Source organism: Paralichthys olivaceus, chromosome 16 (assembly GCF_024713975.1).
Source record: "Paralichthys olivaceus isolate ysfri-2021 chromosome 16, ASM2471397v2, whole genome shotgun sequence".
NCBI lineage: Eukaryota > Metazoa > Chordata > Actinopteri > Pleuronectiformes > Paralichthyidae > Paralichthys > Paralichthys olivaceus.
The window spans coordinates 6,796,204-6,816,962 of NC_091108.1; the positions used below are offsets into that span (position 1 = coordinate 6,796,204).

At 39.4% G+C, this 20,759-nt stretch overlaps 1 protein-coding gene across 5 annotated transcripts in view; it reads left to right on the forward strand.

The window, feature by feature from the left end:
- The window catches only part of pde1cb (phosphodiesterase 1C, calmodulin-dependent b), a 76,050-nt gene that overhangs the window by 39,017 nt on the left and 16,274 nt on the right, over positions 1-20,759 (forward strand). For all 5 annotated transcript variants that reach the window (XM_069511338.1, XM_069511339.1, XM_069511341.1 and 2 more), the window contains 3 exons: positions 17,394-17,507; positions 18,439-18,621; positions 20,576-20,642. In XM_069511338.1, the coding sequence (XP_069367439.1) occupies positions 17,394-17,507; positions 18,439-18,621; positions 20,576-20,642 (364 nt within the window). The remainder of the gene's footprint in view (positions 1-17,393; positions 17,508-18,438; positions 18,622-20,575; positions 20,643-20,759) is intronic.

Consider the following 20,759-nt stretch of genomic DNA (forward strand, 5'->3'; position numbering starts at 1 on the left):
TCTCTCCCCTTTTTCTCTACATCAGGTGCTCCTTTCTTTTCTGGAGGTATAACCGCCTCAGTTAGCATGATTCACACCGTGTTACAGTTTTTCTAAACCATGCAGGTGCTGAGAGACACCCTTCAGTTTGTGCACCAGCTCACATGCACAAAGTAAAAAAAACACCTTCTCCGATGTGCAATAGCTGCACAAATGCAACACAGACAAACAGCTGCTTGCAATTGGATTTTCCTGCCCCTAGCTAGCTGCACACAATGAGGCAAATCACTTTCAAATTGATTTGTTTGTCTTTGCTTACATTAAAGTGACATTATAAGTCACTGTGGCACGAGTGCTGCAGTTCAATTCTGCAGGAAAAGGGCTTCTAAAATGATTATTTTTCTCCCTCTTTGCCAACCCAGGACATTATTGAGATAAGTGCATTGCTCTTCCGAAGATTGATTACAAAGCCCAAATGATGGGCTTTTATCCTAAGTTAAAGGCTACCTCAGAGATGAGAACATAAACGTCACAGAGTTTCTCGGTGCCTGTCCAGCTCATGAGGCTTCCCCTTCCTGCAGCCTGCAGCAGATAATATTTCAGATTTATGGTGCAGATTGTCTCTTTAATCTGATTGTTTATATCTACGCTTCCTCCAGCCAACCTCCACCACGTCTCCCCACTGGCTGTTTGCCCAGAGGGTTTTACCCCAGGTAGACACAGAGACAAAGCAGGAATGTGCCACTATTTTTTCTGGCATCTGTCTTTTTTCCAGAAATAGAAAACATTTGATCACGCTCTGTGAGAATGTGAAAAATACTCTAGTGTTTTCCGAATGCTTAATGTGTGTACTTATGTGTGATGCCTGGAAGCCAACTGTGCGTGTTTTTCTTTCCATTCAGCTATCTATCACCCCACCTCATTCATCTGCAGCTAACCCAGTCATCTCAGCTCTAGTGGGAGCCACAGACCTCACGTACAGTATGTTCAGGTTCAGTTTTTGTTGCCCAAAGCCTCTGTCATAACCAGTGTGAGAGACCATGTCTGAAAAATTGGCTTTTCTTGCAGAAGCAGGGATGGATAAAGCCAGAAATAATGCATGAGATTGGAAAAGGTAATGTTAATGTTCTGAACTTCACAGGGCTGTGGAAGTTTGGCCGGACTTACCTTTTGTAACCAGAACATGGAACAAGTTCAGTAAAGCAGAGCAGAGCCTTTTCTATACAAGGGAGAAAGTATTCGGTTAATCACTTTAAAGACCGGATGTAAAGTCTATCTTCAGGATGAATTGCACACTGGAACTAGAACCTAGAGAGAGCACACCTCCTCCAAGGTTGACGCCCTATCTCTAATATTTTGTCTGAATAATCAATTCTCTAAAACAACTGGCCACAAAACTTATCATCATGTCAAAAGCTGGGGGAAATATATATATTTCCCTATTTTATATATTGATGCGTGTAGTTGTTGTAATCACTGCTTTGCATTATCCCTGAGGATTTTTCATAAATGATCATACTTGAGGTTTTGTTGCCAAGCAGTAGTAAATAAAAAGAAGTAATTAAACTTTTTTTAAGGCGGCTTTGAGCCACTGTTGGATAGTAACCAAGTAGATAATGGCCTGGTATGTGATGTGGTGCTTTGCAGTTTAGCTGTTATATAAACCGTGGACGGTGAAGGATTTGGCTTTGTTAAGTGAAAAGTGTTGTTTGTCACTTGGTAGAAAGCTCTTTTGTCAAGTGGGGGAGATTAATAAACACTCTGGCTGCAACGTCCTGTTTGTGTTTGTTTGCAAACATTCATCATGTCTGCCTTGTCTCTCTGTGTGTGTGATAGTGCATGACGTGTTTCTGTATAAACGTGTGAGTGTTTGATGTTAATCTGAGAGGAATGCTGGGTATCACAGCGGTGACACGGACAGGTCTCTGTTTTCTGTCACCGTTTTCTGTAACGCTCTTTAGGACACACCGGACTAAACATCCTCTCCAGACAATAGACTGTCAGTACATTAGTTCACTGGTACACAGCTACCTTCACGTAAGACTGCACTGTTTGCTTTAGTAATCATATCTGTTATTCATGTTCTTAACTTTCTCCATCACATTTAATTGAAGTTGTGACAGTTGAGCAGACAGGCATGTTAACACAGTAGGTTTTATCTCTCCTGCCAAGTTTCAGATACATTTATCTTCCTCTGATTTACTGATGAATGAAAGCAGCTGCATCACAGGATGTTAGTGAAATGATTAAATCTCTCCATGCTGGAAGCTTTTACCTTTTCTTCAAGAATGACGATAAAATACAAAATATGAATAATGCATTCCAGATTTAGATTTTTTCTTAAATATAACCTTTGTTTCATACCATCACAAAAAAAGGTGACTTTTTAAACCAGCTGCCTCACAAACACAGGTACATTACATCCAGTAATAGAGTAAATCGTAAAATTAGTAATTCAATCTCTACCAAAATATTTGTAAAATGCCATAGTATGTATATACAAATACATGATAGTGTTATAAACTAAAACCAGTTGATAGTTAATATACACCAATGCACTCTCACAGATACAGAAACATACAGCAGTATTTGGGAATAGCTAGAAGAGGTGGTATATATCTGTTGAATGAATTATGTTATATTTACACTTATATATATACTTATACAAGTCAAAGGACAAATGTTCACGTTTTCTATCATTGAATCTGAGGCTTTTTATCTTCTCAGATGTAGACACAACCAAAAGGTGTCTCTCAGGGGATGAGAATTACATTTGTGTGTATAAAGGGTCAAACCATAGTGCACACTTCGTTAGCGAGGCCTCTCATCAGATTGGTTGTGCCCAACCAGTTGAACCCAGTTCAACAATCTGGAGATTAATAAGTGGCCTTTAAAGAGAGCATCAAAGACATGAAGACGTAAAGGAGTCTCATGAATCCTCTCATCACTCTGCCGTCTGCTCCTGCTGAACATAATGAAGCCTCATTGAGTCATAAATTGAAATCTAATTTTGGTAACCCCTGTGTTTGATGGAGACGTTCTGTGTTTCATTAAAATATATTTCTTTGGTGTTGAAAGAATGTTATTTTTTCCAGTTCTCTATCTAATATTATATTTTCAGTAAAATGAAAACATTTTGAAATGGAATACGACAATAGGATCCTTCACCAGCTTCTTGGCCCCTTGTTTAGTGTCAACAAGAATGAAAAGTCTGTAATCAAAAGTGTTTGTCTGTATTAGACCTTATTCTAATCTACCACCTGAGCATTCTTTCTTTAAAATCACCGGGAAGAAGTTTTCCTTTTACAGGCATATTAATCTTAGTTTAGAAAATGGTGTTGGCTTTTACTCTGTGACGTGATTTTTCAGTTGCCCTTTTAAGTCACCACAAACCATTTATGCAAATGATAAATGAATGATTTCTGCATCAGTAACACAAATCACATGCCACAGAAAGAGAACCAGTCTTTTGTTTTACTATTATTATCAACTCACACAGCAAACCTCTTAAAGGTTAGCCATGAATAAGATATTCTTAATGTCGGGCTAGCTCTTGCATTTTAGACCAAAACAAATGTTTTCTCAGCCAAGACCTGCCCCCCCCCAAGGTGCTGCAAAGCACACTGACAGTCGCCTCTAAACACACAGCCTGAAGCACCACAGAATCATTTTAGCCCAAAACAAGAAATCAGAAGTTCCAGCTGGCTCCCTACAAGTGAAATGGTCTTTTCATTCAAGGGCTGGTCCACTTCAGTGTCTGAAGAAAATAGGCATGCTGTGTTTACATCACAGTACCTGAGATTACTGCGCAGTCTTCTGACCTGCATGAGAAAAAGCTCATGGTACCATTCTGAAGTCTTTAAGGGATTTAAGGGGGCCCCACACAAGGGGAGCCCTACGTCAAAGCATTGGTTGTTGTTGCAGTCCCCTGTGTTGCCAGCAAATCATAGTATTTAAGTTGGTTCCCACAATATTCTCGTTGTCCTGGACAATCGTAATCAACTGTTCTCGGGCACCCCCTCTCTCAGCTCGGGTCATTTCACACAAATACGATCTTTAAAGTCAACTCAGTTTACTTCACTTAGTCTGTGTGCGTCAACTGAGAGGATATCTGAGTGGAGAATTAGAAAATAGAAAGCAGTGAAATGACAAATGGGAGAGAATAAAACAAATCAAAGTAAAAAATTTTTAATTCATCTAAATTATTTAACTCCTATTAATTATGTATGCATTAATTTGTGCCCTCCCTCCACAATACCATCTTATAAAGAGAAGATTGAAAACTTATCATCAGTAAGAGTTTTTGTCCCCCCTGACTCACGGGCGGACTGCTCATAATACAGTTTGATTCAGGAGAAAACCCTTTGTCACTCCTGTCTGGCTGCAGTGGTGAATTTTTATTTGCACACATATGATCATTCTCAAGTCAGGACACGTCTTTTTATGGGTTTTTTATTGGTTTCTACAGGAGAGCTCACTGCAACTGGAAATGTGTTATGATTTACCAGGAATGGGAACAGTAGTGCTGAAATACTGAATGTGACGCTTGCAGAGAGAACTGAATAAATGTTTATTAGGAATAAAGGCGGCAGTTACAAGGTCGTGTGTGTGTGTGTGTGTGTGATGTGCTTTGTGTGAAGTGGCCCATTGCCAAATAAAGTGCACTCTGGTGTCCTTGTTTGTCCAGGGGTTGAGGACAGACCAGCGATGACCTCACTCACCACAGTGCAACACTTTTCAGGCTTTATTGATCTATGTGGTTGTGTGTTCCTCTGTGTTCCTGTGTGTCTGTGGAGGACAAGGACAACTACATTATCATGTCCCATCCCTTTTTCTCTTCTGCTTTGTGCTTTGAAATTACTGTGAATAATTCTCCACAAGAACACGTCTGTTTCATGATGAAAATGTCAAGGTATTTCAGCTTTAGAGGACGGACACTCAATGTAACACACAGCTTTGGTTTCTGTCTCGCTACACCTGCTCCCATTGTTACTGTGACACTGAGGCCGCCATAGTTGGCTATCACCATGTCTGGATTACTGCTGTAATAATCTCTTATTTGGCTTCCATAACATTATGCACTATCTGTTATTACACTCTGGCTCAGAGTCAAAGACATAATCTAATTGAAAGCTCAATTTTCTGTGTGTGTGTGTGTGCGTGCGTGCTTGTGTGTGTGTGTCACCTATGCCGTTTTCTGTTTCAGGGATGTAGCTACCTTTACAATATGTACATTTTAAAGTGATGTCTGTTCTGTTGTGTTTATCTCAGTGACCTTCACATCTGTTCTTCTACATTTCTACGTTTTCCAATATGACCCTCACTCACACACAGGTCAGCCATGAAAACACAAACATATGTGATGCTTTTTCATGGCAGCATTCAGTATTTTCGCTTATCTGAGGGGATTTTTTACAACATATATTCCTGATGCATTGCTTTAAGGAGTGTTTGCAGGAAGTTAAAATACTAAAAATACAAAAATATGTATTTGGATAAAGCTTCCATACCATGGCTAAACATATTGTTTGAGACTACACTATAAATACAGTAGTGTCACCATCTTCAGAGGACATTAAATTGGCCTTTCTCCAAACCTCTGACATCATACTGTACAATAATACCCTCTGCAGAGGCAAGAAGGCTTATCAGAAACAAATCAGTGACCCTGAACATAAATGTTGGTCCTCTGACAACCAAGACTTAGACCTGGAAGAAATTGACCTTTACAATGAAATCGAATGATTCTCAGTAAAGAAAATATATGTATGCACATCTTGAAATAGAAGCATGAACCCTGAACCTTGAAACCTTGGTATCAGCACATCCCTCTAAGCAAAGAAAATTCATAGTAGCAGAGAAAATTCAGCCCAGACCAAGAAGCAGGAGAGGGAGACCCTGTTCCCAGTCCGTCCTGAGGTCTCAGGTTTTAGCAGAGGCGAAGGAGGAAGCAACTTTGCATAAGGACAAACAAGCCTGAAAAAGAAGTTGAGTCAAGTAATCGCCTATAATGACTTGGAAGAGGTCACAGCGGCAACATGTGCTCAAAGCAGGAAATAGCTTGAATTGACGTTTGCAAGGCTTCTGAGATGAAGCACCACTCTTGAATAAAGGACCTTGAAAAGACATGAAATAAATTGAGTTATAAATCTCCAATAATGGTTGAAAGAAGAGGAGAATAAGGTCGTTTGTGAGACATTTAAAAACCTATGTTGAAACTTGACTTGAGGCTGTGGTGAGTGAACTTGTGTCCAAGTCCTTCCACTTGATTCCACCTTATCCATCACTTCTCTCTGATTTTCTCAATCTTGAGTTTTTGTCATTTTTGTCCTACTAACCAACGAGAAGTGGGTTTTTTTGTGGTACAGAACCAAAGCGTTTCAAAGATCCAGGAAGACGACTCCAGGATGGAGATTCACTCTTGGCCAGTATTTCTGAGGTATCATATATTTTCTGAAAATAGAGGTGGAAAAAAATGACAATTTCCTTTAGAGACTTGTCCTTGTCACACTACATTGTGTGCAGTCATCAATCTACCTCTATAGTTTATCGTCTTGGCTGAAAATGGCAATAAATCTGTCTTTCACCTTCATATGTCTCGTGTCAGGTCTGTTGTGTTTCTCCGGTCTGTATTAATTTAAGAACATGTTTTCCTTTTTATTTATCTTATCATTGACTGTTTATAATATTTCACTCAATGGGTCCTGCAGCAACAATTCTAGAAATGATTGAACAATTAGACAAGCATCTAACAAAGGGTCAATTATACCTCAGACATATATTCAGTTTCACCTGAAGATACATGAGATACTGAAACTAAAAATGCTCCTCACACTATTTTACTTTGCCTTATAGATAATAAAGCCTGCAGTGCCTGAAGACAACTCCATCATAGAACTGCAGTTTACTCTGTGTCACACACAAGGTTCCTCTCTGTCTCTGGGACCTGTGGCGGTGATGGGATGCATATTTTAATCTCTGGGATTACATAACACAGTGTGTTAGGGATTACTCTCCTGCGGCGACACATGTAATAGGAGAGAGCGTGTTTGGCGGGACAGTGAGTGCTGTAGGTACGGTCACTGCAGTCAAATCAGGGGTAGGATTTGTGTGTGAGATTAGAGACAGACATTGTTTATTTTGTTTTATGGTTTTAACTCTTGAGTCTCATACCTCTTTGTGCGCTACATTTGCAGGGTATTATTTTAGTAGCCATGATGGTAAGACGTAATGTCAGTTCATTTAGAGTGCACACTGTGCTGGAACATATGGTGCTGGGACAAGAGGGTGTCGTACTGCAGATCAAGTGGAAGATAAACAGAGAGAAGGATATATACAAATGTTCTATAGGTGTATATGTTTATAGTTTCCCCGTGTGAGGCGATGGAGTGAGGGGAGCTCTGCAGATCCTCGTGAGGTCAATTAGTGCAGTTGGGTGCTTTCGTGTCAGGCCACTGGACTTTGATTTCACACTAAGATTTGTATAATTTCAAATATTGAACTGTCTGTTGCATTTTAACAGACTGGAGTCGGGTGTGCGGTGGTGTGGTGAATGTCTGATAGAGCTGCTTCACTCTGCTGGCTTCGCTAATCAAGTCCAACAGAGAAGAACACAGGGATATGATCTGGGAGCTGTGTTTCCAGCTATTTATACAAATGTGAACCTGGTGTTGCTTTGCAGCGATTTTAAATTCAGATTAAATGTGTGACTCCTCATACCTTTTTCTCTTTGATTTCACACACTGATAAAACACATTTGTTTCTTGAGAGTATCTCAGGTTTTAAGGTAATTTACAACTTTGTAGGCACATTGTTTTTGCAAGTTTGACTGGACTTAAAATAAATAGTTCGTAGGAAACGTTGATAACAGCAGATTTTTCAGTCAGTCGATAAATCAACAATGCTGTAGTCTGTATAGTAATCATGATGTAACTATATGTTTATATTTGTCTTGATCTAAATAGAGATCATGTTGAACACAAGTACTGAAAACTTCTTAATATATAATAGTAAATAAAATGTTACAGTTTACTGAATCTAAGGGATGCAATATATATTATACCATGAACTTGCATTGTTAATAGTCTGATGAATCTTGCTGCACCTTTGTGTCGAGAAGCTGAGTCAATGCTCTGTATCTGAGAGCACATCAACCATCCATGTCTCTGGCAGCACCAGGCTTCCATGAATGTGAAATAATAGTTTTTTAATCAAAGCAGGTTTCTTAAACTGTCTTTTCATCTTTATAATGTGTTGCTCAACTCTTTCTCCTTTCTGTTATTTGAAGCCTAAAACCAAAGGCGGACAGTAGTACACTCATTAGTGAGTCCATTAAATCCCTAATTATGCGACACTGCAGTTGCATCTATATGTTCCAGGAAGCTTGCGTTTTCGCCATAAATGAATTTGCTTCCATTTGACCTCCTACCCCTCTAAACCATTTGTTCTCTTCTGATAATTAATGGCGTGAGTCATGGAAAGAAACTATTAATTGGCCATGTCTACTTTTTCATTTTTTTTGTGCATATTTGGTGATTATATAAATAATAATAACAATTCTTAATAAGATTCCTGCTTATTTCATCTTGACGACCAAAGATGAGGTGCATGCTTAACTGTATGATTGATAACATCATGTAATTTATTTGTAAATGACTTTGGTACTTGACTTATCTGCACTAGAGGATACTATATATTCCTAAATGTATTTCTGTAATGTATGCATGAAAAGCGTGTTTAATGAAGTACATCCCTCTAGTTACAAATGTTTTATGTGTTTTCCTCACAACATCCACATACATATTCAATATCTGCACTGCACAACTATGTTGATGGTGTTTGTTTATTTTTTTCATTAGTATATTTATGTAATTTATTTTGTTTAAATATACAAGGTCTGTTTTTAACCACAACTTTGTTTTCATTATACTCTTGATGTTAAAACTGATATTAACCCAAATCCCAAAATTCAACATCTCCTGCATGATGTGTAAGAATGAGCAAATCCATAATTGAATCATGTTGTACAAAAAAATTACTTCTCATGCAATGGCTGAGATTACTGTTAAATTAATTAAGTTGATATTGCTGTTCCAAAGTTAAGCCTAACCCTACTGGATGCTCTCAGATGCTCTCAGAGTTTCTTCTGGCTGCAGGCTGTTCTCTCATGTGCTCCAGAGGGTGTTCCCTACTGTAGCTACATAACTCTGTCACATGAGGATTAAACCACGCTGTTAAGACCCAGACCAAACATCCCTGCACACACCCAAAGGTACACAGGTGCACAAAGTCTGATATTCCGGTGACGCAGTGCTGGCTGTCGTCATGCTGTAACGCTGCTCGTGTGCAGACCGACTGTGCTCAGTTAAGCTGTTGTCTCTGTTTTATTTCCCTGCAGAACAAATGACTTCCCAGAACTAACAAATTGCTTACTGGGATTAAATGAAATGTAGTTTAGATTTGGAAAGGATTTAGATTTCTTTTTTCAGGCAGCTGGAACACAAATACGTGCGCACGTGCTCATTAGCACAACCACATTCATATTAATTATTAGCTTATAAACCGTGATCAAAAACAATGCATCTCCATGTGGTCAGGCAGCATTGAAGATGAGGCATCATAGTCACCACCAAAAAAAACATGATTTTAATGATTATTGAGGATTTTAATTTCATTCTGTAGGATCATTTTGTAATTTTAAGCTTTAGTCTCATGGACATTCTAGCATTACATTGTTCTATCAAGCCCTTTAGCCTGTGTTGTCCAGGTTGACTCGTGTCAAATCTACTGAAGCCGCCAGTAAATACTTTGTATTACTCACTGTGCACCAAAAAGTCCATGGAGCAAATCCCTGCTGTGTGTTGTAGTTCAGTGTGAAGAACCTGCACACTGTCTGCTCATGTTTACAGACCTCGCTGTCAATAGGGTTAAAATATTATTTGAGCAAAAAAGGAGAATTTACACTATTTACTCTGGAGGTTGTCTGACCTTCTTTGCACATTTTTTCTTTTTGCATTGTGCAGCATTGAACCAAAGTTCAATCTTACACAACTGCATCAAAACCTGTAAGCTGAGGACAATCAAGTTACTTCTGGAGTACTGATATGTTGTCTCTGGTTTATGTATATGCTACACAATGTATATATATATATATATTTGTGCTCATAGCATGAAGACGTTTTTTTGTGTGGATTTGATTGGCAGACTCTGACATGAGTGGGCTGCATTGAGCCAACCAATGATCTTTTTTAAGGTTTCTTCTGTCCCCCGCCATTCTTGTCACATCTGTCATTTGCAACCTCCCACAGAAGAGGCTTTGTTTAGAGCAGATATTAGAACTTTTGAAGGAGTTACCGATATTGTTCTGAGAGTGTGCTCACTTGCACAGAGGCAGTATTTGTAATTTCAATGAGAGCCATCAGCAGCAGCCCGAACCTGCTACAGCTCTCCCCACCCAAAGCTGAATGGCCACCGACGCTCTGTGTGGGCGTCACATTAACATTTGTATTTACATACACAGCTCACATTCCACAGCAACAAGAGTCATTTCAACACAGCAGAAAAGATTGGTCAAGTCATTTGAAATAACTTTCCATCCCTAAGGGTTTTATTGATATCTTTCTTTATGTTATTAAACCAAAAAAATTATATTTGGGTGAACTCAGAAACCCTGTCTCCATGTTCAGTTCCAAAGAAACAAGGGGAAAAACTGTCATGTTCTTCATAATCAATAGAAAACAGCTCTGAGAGTTGTTTCATTGTTGCCGTTGTTGATGAGAAGACATCTCTAGATTAAATCGTGCCTCATGCCTCCCTGCTTCCACCCATCTGTCTTGTCAAAATGTAGATGTCCCTGGACCCTGTTTTGTTGACGGGCGTGCTGCAGTCACAAATCATGGTCCAGACTGCAGAATATGTGGCAGCACGGCTTAACTGAGTCATCGTGTTTTTACAGGCCTTGTTCCTCTTATCAGCCCAAAACCTGTGTGTGTGTATACCCTGAAAGCATGCTAATCTCCCCGGTTGATTACATTGACCCCAGGCCATTGATTACACACCATCGAGGCTAAAATGTCATTGGAACCCAGGCGGTGACCATTTTTTGCATCCTGGCAGTTCTCTCTTCCTCCTCTGCTCAACAAGCCCCATTTATCCCCCCCCTGTTTTCTGCTGTTTGGAAAATGGGCTCCTACTGTTGCTGCGGCTTCTCAAGGCAGACCTTTTATGATGAGATAAATCAGAATGGGATACATTTCATTTTTAAGGTTGTTTTTTTCCTGGTGGGTTTGATGTGGAGGGTGTTTTTTTGCCAGAGTGACAAAGCAATTGTTCGAGGAAGGAGAAAGCTGTTGCTACGTAACCTTTTTTATGTTGTTTAATTTTCCTTTTTCTCCCCATGTTCACTTCTGGCTGTCACAACAGCTGTCGAGAGGTTGGGCAGCTCCAGTTTGACACTAAATCATTTCAGTCTTTTTATTTATTTTTTATTCCCATTCTATTCCCTTTCTCGGAAGCAGGTCGGCCGAGGCCAAACAACTGAATGCAATAAGAATAAGAGGAGGAAAATGCTCTCAACCTGAATTGCAGCTTTAATCTCCTCTCTGCGCTCTGCGCTCAGCCCTACGAGGAAAAACAAATAAATCTTTCATCTTCAGATAGAGGCAGACAGCTGGAGGCTCATTTCTTTGCCATGCTCTGTCACCGGCCTGCTTAACCCCGGCGACCACTGGAATTTGTCTGTGTAGTTTGGAAGGTGACATCCATGAGGCAATATTACAGGTAGCTGGTTATTATATGGTTATCTAGAATGGTGCTCGGTAGAGTGCATACCTCTGATAAAGCCCAATAATCTCAAACTCCACCAAATTTCACACACACACATATATATATCACTTCCCTTAACATGCCTAGTTTTCATCAAGATCCATGGATTATTCCCTGAGAAATCCTGAATGAGTTCTTCCTGACCCATATTGCATCTTTGCACGATCATCCCTCCTGTATTTTTTGCATAATGTTGCTTACAATCAAACAAACTACAAAAGGACTGAGGTGAAAACATAACCTCCTTGCCAGAGGTGAAAAGTCCAAACTAACATTTCACTCAGATTAAATAAATGTGCATTATATCAGCCTTTCGGATCTCATGCTCTTGTAAATGCATTTTTCTAAAAGGTCTATGATGACACATTCCCTGCTGCACCTTTAATTCTCATGTCTTTACAGCCCTGCTGCACGTCAGGAGGTTATTTGTGGCATTTTTACACCATTCAACACCGTTATATTGGAGTTCCTGCAGGTCAAGCTTTAACAGCTGACCCCAGCTGTCAGTAAAGTATTAAGCCGTCAAACAGCACATACACCACGGTAGGACACGGAAGCACATATCAAAGTCTTCACTGATGGGGCTGGTCAGCTGTCTCCTCTGTAATACTCTGTCATGCTGTATATGAGTGAAGAGACTAGCAAGAGAGCAACCAAGTCAATTCAGGTTATATATACAAACATGTGTATACATACTTTACATGTATACATAGTTTACGATCGGTGCAACAAATGACTTCCATCTACCACAAAAAATGGACATGCCCTTTTACCACATTTCTTTGTGGTGTGCTCTCAGTATGTTTCAAACATTGCTCTGTAGCCGTAGTTTGAGGTTTTTCTTGTCACAGTAGCAGCAATATGTGGCTGGTATGAACCATAAGTCATGTAGAGCTCAGCCAACGCCTTCACTGTATTTATCAGGACTGTCAACAGAGCTTCATGTGTATGCATGAGCAATATTCTCAGAGTGGAAGCTGAGCAGCATCTCTTTCAAGGCAATACTTTCTACAAACACTACAGTTAATATCGTCTCTTCTATTTACATTCGTATTTGAGCTACTCTACAATATCAGTGATACATAACCTTTTCTCCTTCATGATTGTTTTCTCAGTGTTTCCTTTTTCATTTCAAGCACTAGTGCAGTGATCATTCTAAACCTGCCTGTTTGGAATGAGCTGTTTGCAGCTTTCTTTCTGAAACTGTAAAGGTCACCTGCAGTAATTCAGCTGCGATAAGTTAAAGACCTGCTGCTGAATTCAATCTGCAGAACCCTGAGGCTGCGCCACTGCTGCTGCACATAGAGCTGTTCAAGTGTTACTTCAAAGTGCAGTGAAGCTCCACTCTGTACGCAGGACCCTGAACTTTACAAACTTACCATTGTCGTGAATGCTTCTGTTGTGTTGTGAACGTGCCCATTGTCATGCTGTTGTTGTGATCGACAGCGTCACTTATGATGTTGAGGCCCAAACGCTGCTGCAACAGAGCACTAGTCACCTTTTTACGAAGTTTATTGATATTGAAGGTATTGTCTGTATTGCGTGTATGTCCCTTAACAATACACAAATATACAAGTGTGAAGCTGGTAAGATGGACGGTTCTTGATATATGTGCAGCACATGCGTACATTTATGTCATTATTATATTTAAAGTCAAAAGATTTGACCGATTGATTATTCAATTTATTTTTAAAGGTACATTTTAAGTAATCTTTTGCTAAAAAAAAAACTAACTTGTTTGGTTTAAATTACAGTACTGTTGGTTTTCCCTGTTTGATATAAATGTAAATTTATATAATTCCTGACTGAAATTTGAACCATGTCACCTTGGTCTTAATTAGCTTTAATCTTCTGACAAATTATAGACTAAGCGATAATGAACTAGTCCCTTTAATATTTATGTAATTTTCTCTTCTCAACAGTTTGTCATTAATGGCTCCCTTTTATTCTCTTCGGTTGAACCATGTGATCGAACTCGTTAGTCTTACTGAACCCTCGGAGCTGAATTCCTTTTGATGACTTTTTTATGAAAGATTGAACCATTGTGTTCTGTGTTCAGACTGAGGAGTTGATAATGGAGGGAGGTGAGAAAGTGGCTCCAGCACCAGAGCAAGAGTTCGGTCACAGCGAATCACACGGCTGTTGCTCCTCTGCTCTGCCAGCTTTATCTCCAGCTTAAACTGAATTTTTCAGCTGTCTCTGAGCCCAGGAGTTACTTTGTGCTCGACCCGTTCTATTAACACAGCGTGTCGCCTCCCATGCTAATGACAGCAGGTGAAATGAGCCAATTCTGCTTTGGGTGCCAGAGACACTGATTCGTGGAATGGAATTCATGCTGGCTGACATCATCACACAAGTCTTTCTGTCTGGTTTTAAAAGGAGGCCCAATGTGTGCAGCATCGACAAAACTGATGTTTGAATCGTTGCATCCTGCAGTTCACAAAGGAATTTAAGGAAAACAGAAAATCATTCTCTTTATAAAGCCGCTCTGGATGCTTTGCATGTAGTAAATTATCTTTTGACTGAACGTCAAAAATTGATTAGGCATTCAGTTTGTTCCATTGTTGGACAAACAAAAGCAACATTTCTGCAACAAAGCTTCTCTCCAAATACACTCAGCAGGGATCAACATTTTCTTCAATACATGTGCTAATGTAATTAAATGTTGGCTTTAAAAAGAAACGCAGCACGACTGTGCATCAAGATGGAAAGTCAAAGTAAATGACCAACAGTAATGTTTGTTGGATTATAGTCTGACGAGGAGCATTGTTTAAGGAGGTGAAGAGTTTTTTTCCTTTGTCAGATATTAGCAGGGAAGCTCACTGGCACACAGCTGTTCATAATAACCATTATTAGTACCAACCAAATCACATGTGCACTGATTCTACAGTCACAGCTTCCAGTTCGTCCATTCACTTCCTTGTGATTCTTAAAATAGCAGCTCGAGGGAGACTTCAGCACGTGAAGCAGCTGTTGTCATACACAAGGAGACATGTACCGCTTCTTTCTACAGGAATATCAAAAAGTCAGCAGCCTCCTTTGGACAACTGTCGTAAAGTCAACTTATTCAAACAAAACCTATCGGAAAAATGAGCTCTTGAACAAACATGGATGTGATCAGAACCACCTAAAATAACAGACACCATCTTTGAAATAAATTCATTTAATATGTAAGTTGTTAGTTTGGTCTATGCCCCACTCACCAACATGGTGAAGTCATGGTTTATGTCCACCAGAGGACAATCAAGATGATTTGGGGACACTGTCGTATGTCTATATGAAGACCCTGCTTTTTTAAAGCAGCAGCATGTGAACGTTTTCATTTTTTCAGTGAAATTATGTCAACATTGATGGATTTACACCGTAATGTCTCCCAATATTCATGGTTCCCTGAGTGTGAACCCCAATAACTCTGAGGAGCCCCTGAGTCTTCATGTAGTGACACCATGAAGTTGACATTTTCCTAATTTCTCGAAACATTTTAAAACCATGGATTACCATGAATTTCAGACGTTCTTGCAGAGGATGAATTGTTAAAATGTTTCCTCCCTAAAATGTGTTTTTATTCAATACCAGTAACTGATTTTGTCCACTGTTACGCCTCCCGGAGCTGAGGGCCAAGATGTAGACTCTGTAGTTAAACCTCTCACTATACTTTTCTGCATCAATATGGAAATTATGAGTGTGTGGCTCTTTTATAGAAGCAGACTGGAAGAAATTACTTCCAGCATTTCCTGCCAGATTTTATTGCACAGCAGACAGTATGTCAGAGGTTAGCATTGAAGCCTTGCAGCAAAATAGACACAAGTTGTACTTCTATCCCATATTTTTGAGGACTTATTTTACCATTCACATTGATATATAAGTCTGGTGCTGCACACATTTGATCTGCTAACATAGAACGTTTCAGTGTTGTCCACACCGCACATTAAGGCCCAGTCACAACTTTGGACATTAGAATAAATTCATTCATATTTGTATCGAGACCTTTTTGTTCTCAACCCTTTTCATAGAAATGTTTTGGATCCATCACTTGGTAGAATTGCCGCTTCTGTCAGGGAATGTAATCAATGAGAGCACCTGAAACCTTCTACTCTCCCACCTCTCTGCTTAATAATTCAACATCCAGGGAGCGCATGACCTCCAGCACAGCAGCAGGTGGTATTCTGCTTGGGGGTTGCACTGTGCACAAATCGCTTGCTTTTCTCTTTTGTGCTATTTCTGTCAGTCCTTTGCTACACGGCTTTGGCAAATTTGAAAAAAAAAATGAATTTGTACCCTCAAGCCATTAATATTGAGAAACTATAACACGTTTTATTTATATTTGTTAAATCACTCAAATCTTCAATTTATTAAGTATGACTTTAATAATTATCGATATTTATAAACATTTTTCAAAATTGCCCAAAATGTTATAATTTCACATTAAGAACTCCTTCATTTAGTAATATCTATAAAAGAACTGTCAAAGCAAATGTTTAAAGTATCAAGACCTGCAGCTACTTGAAAACCTCCCATTGAAAGTGATAATAACAATAAAGCCCTTAGCTGTTGTTTGAAATTGGAGTGCTCACGATTTATAAAAATTTTACATGAACCAGTCAAGGACAAAACAAGTGACGCTGACCCCACGCAGGCTAACAAAATGAGATGTCAAAGGTCACATAGTAGAAGCATCTAGAACTGTAATATCAAAAATGTAAGTTAATATTTTTATAGAATACACATGCAAACAAGTGCAGGCTGCAAACATTGTAGGTTTTAAAATGAGCAGACATGTCAAACAACAGACGTGATGACTTCTCCAAGCACGAAAAGCACAAGTGCAACTAATGACATCAGTGATGGCTTCAGTCCTATTAAGTGTCCCATTAACCTTAGAGCATGCACGAGACCAGAGCTCAGGAGCTGACGCATGCTCAGTAGCTGACATTCAGCCATTAGTAATGTTATGAATTTCACCTGTGGTTGACAGGTCAGACTGTTTCCTATAGGAAAGGCCACAAACAAATGGAAAAAGAAATGAGGGAAAAAAGCAGAGATCAACAACATAAACTCACCAGCATCCACTATTCAGCACATGTAACCTTGCATGTAACACAACGCAACAAGCAATACTGTTTACAACACATGTGCATACATGCAGAGCAGCAATACAACATAAATTAAATATGATATAAATATTGAGCTATATTATATGTTAAAAGATGCAGTAATATGTTATTAAAATAGTAATACCATACATGTAACACCTAATCCATGCAGCACAGCTGTAGACACAAGTATAGAAGGTAGATGCCACTCTGCAGACAAAGTACTGGTAAATAGTTTGTATTTACCTAAACCAAAGCTAACCACCTGCGTATAGTGAAGGTTGTTGTTTTCTGGTTTTACGTGCTCCTCACTTTGCACTTTCACATCTTTATGTAATTCTATTTATGTGCTGCTGTCTCACTTTGTAATTAAGACTTATATCTCCTGCAGCAGAAACCCAGACCAGATTAATTGAATATCAGTTATTATTTTATCATGTGGAGAGATGGCAGGGGAGTAATTGCATTTGTCAAATGACCGTTGGATCTCTGTTTTAGATTAAGATGTCTGGTGAAGCAGTTGGAGAGAGGAGAGGCTTCCCTCGCAGACCTCAAGAAAAACCTGGAGTATGCGGCGGCGGTGCTGGAATCTGTTTACGTCGAGGAGACAAGGTAAAAAAAACAAACAGACAATAGCTCTCTGCTGTGTATTTACCAGGTCCATTCACTGAGAACAATAGAAGAGCACTGATGAAGGCCAGACTCTGGATAATGGATGACTATCATTAGTGTGGCAATTGACCTGTGTTGTGATTCTTTGTTTCATTTCAAACATTAAATGTACTTCATTTACTCTACTTACATTGATCATTCATATTGTTGCTGAGTATAAATATCAATATTTTCCCTCATTTGGTGTTTTGATGTTGGCGGTGGAGAAGAAAATCTCCCAAAGGTGTTTCATTGGGTTGAGATCCAGCGACTGCAAAAGCCGTAGCATATCACATCGTACTCATCAAACCAGTTTTACCTTTAACCTGTCACCCATATATAATGTGGAACAGGTTTTGATATTGTGGCTGATGATTGTATGTCAATAGTTGGATTCAGGTCCAAGATATGAACAGGCTTATGGAATTATGTAAGCCTCTCGTCATCGAGATCTCGCCAGATTAGGGCCAGCGATGGCATGACCACTCCAGGACGGAGGATGATGAACTATCCGGTGCAGAATCCATGTAGCGCCACGATTATCAGTGTGATGTGAATGCTTTTCTCTTTGCCATAAGAACATGTATTCAGTTCAGTGGGTGGAGACCGACAGGCTTTGCTCTTTATCCCTCGTACATGTCAACACAACGGGGTAGCTGTGGAGAATTATATCACGTAGTTGGATTTGAATGATGGTGTTTCAAGAGGGCTGGGATGTTTTGATGTTACATAAGAGGTGTTATTATTTGGTGGGCAGCTCTGGGTTTGAGTTTGATCCCCTATGAACGTAGACCTGGTGTAAACTATAAATATGTTAGTAAGCCTGTGGTCTCTCCTTTATTTCTTTTTCCATTTGTTTCTGTCCTTTTTCCACTCTCTCCCTTGTGTTCAGACGCTTGGTGGACACAGAGGATGAGCTCAGCGACATCCAGTCGGAATCTGTGCCCTCAGAAGTGCGGGACTGGCTGGCCTCCACCTTCACTCGCCAGATGGGCCTGATGCTGCGACGCAATGAAGAAAAACCTCGCTTCCGCAGCATCGTCCACGCCGTTCAGGCTGGAATATTTGTTGAGAGGTGTGTGTGACGCACAAAAGCACAAACCACACTGACACCCAGGCATGCAGTTACAATTCAAACAGATTATCACCTTTATATTTACTTCTCCGATGTTGCTGCTCTATCATTGATCATAAAGCACCAGAGTAGCCAGGAGCAACTTAAAGCGATTCTATCAACAGCTTTAGTTTGGTCTTGCATAAGAAATGGACATTTACTCTGCCCTTGTGGGTTTCAGGGCTTTTTCTGCACATACACTTTATTTTACTGACATTTTTTCGCTTTTGATTAATTTCAGTTTCATATGAAAACTGAAAAATACATTGAGGCTAGAAAAATGCTTGAATTAGATCATCCATCACACATTATATCTGCTTTAAGACCATCTAGGTTAGATTAGCTTTGATACCTACATTTGATTAGAATTCCTTTAAGTTAATATTAGGAAAGATATATCATTATAAATTACAGATACAAAGTGTTGACATAATGTGTGAATGATTATTTATGAATGACCAAAATTATAGCAAATATATTATTAACTGTATCCAGTTTGCAATGTAAAAGTTCAAGGCTATTGTTGATTGGTTTTGCAAATAGTTGCAGCTTGAATAAATAATAATAATAATATATATTTAAAAATTCAAAGGCCCACGGTCGTTTTAAAAGGAATTCTACGGCCCTTTCAGTCTGCTGCCAAATATATCTGCATGACTCAATCACCTGAGTCGACCGTATATCATTAGGGCCTTGGCAAGCCTGACTAAGCACAATCATTTACAGAGTTATATCAGCCTCCTCTCCAAGGCTGTGCTTTATCACACACCAACATGCATTTGTTGCTGTAATCAGTGGCGAACCACGACTCTTACGACAGAGAAGGCAGAGCATTCTCAAAGGCCCCCTCTGATAAAGTCATTTTAATATTAACAATGGTAAATAAAGCCTACATATTAGCAAACATAGCATAAAACCACTTTGTTAGACAAAATTGTTTCGAAGAACTAAAAATTAAAAGGGGTCGCAAGTCATGTTGAAATGTTTCAGCACCAAGGACAGAGCATGACGTTCAGCCCCACAGCAGATAGACAGCAACGTCACATTAACATAAAATATCAGTTTACAGCTCCACAACATTCAAACATGAAATTAATAATGACGAAATGGCAGATTCAAATAAATAGCTTACCGTCTACACCACCACAGGCTGTGACACAGACAGCCCTGAGATACAGTCAATGTACAGGAAACACCAGAATAACAAAACGTTCTTAGTATTAACTTTATAAATAAGATTTGATAATAGTCTAAAAAGTTGCACTCAATGCACTTAATGCAACGGATTTGTTAAAGTTATATTGTAACCTGTCACTGTGCCAGTCATTTAGGGACAGACTCTGCTGGTGGAGTCAACTTGCCCCAAGTGCCCCTTCTGAGCATTGGCCCTGGGGCAGCAACACTCTCTGCCACTAGGGTCGCTCTGCTTATGGCTACATAGACATTTTAAATGAAGATTAACTTGAAAGAGATGAAAATTAAAAGATGGAGACTTGATATTCAGATGCATTTTTGGAAACTATTCCAAGACTTTTAGTTTCTAGTATTTTTGTTGTATTCATTAAAGAAATACTGCAGTGTTGAGCAATGCATTACAACCTTCCAAATAATTCTAAATGCTTCGCTAAGTCTCTTGGGGAATTACTCAGCTTGTTTTTGCATTTGTGATTAAATTAATCTACATTTCAATCCCTTGTTTTTAATAAAGCTTTAAACCTTTAGCATGTGATAAAAAAAACAGACTTGTTGTTGCCTTTTCCAAATGTCCCTGATTCACATGTGTTGTGTTGGTGTGAAGGTTAGAGAGAGTCTTGGTGGGGAACCTTCCAGGCTGTGCTTTGGGACCGGAGTTGTAACCTCTGGTGTTTACACTCAGCGGTGCGTTTCATTTGATGTTTTTATCTCATCCAAACAGGATGTACCGACGCACCTCCAATATGGTGGGACTCAGCTACCCCCCTTCTGTCATATCTGTGCTTAAGGTATTAACATGTGCACACACTCTCGAGCAGAAGCACGCAGATATGAAATAACAACTTTAGGCGCACAAAGACACACACACAAGTAACTGATCTGTAGAGGGGCATCATTTCCATAAG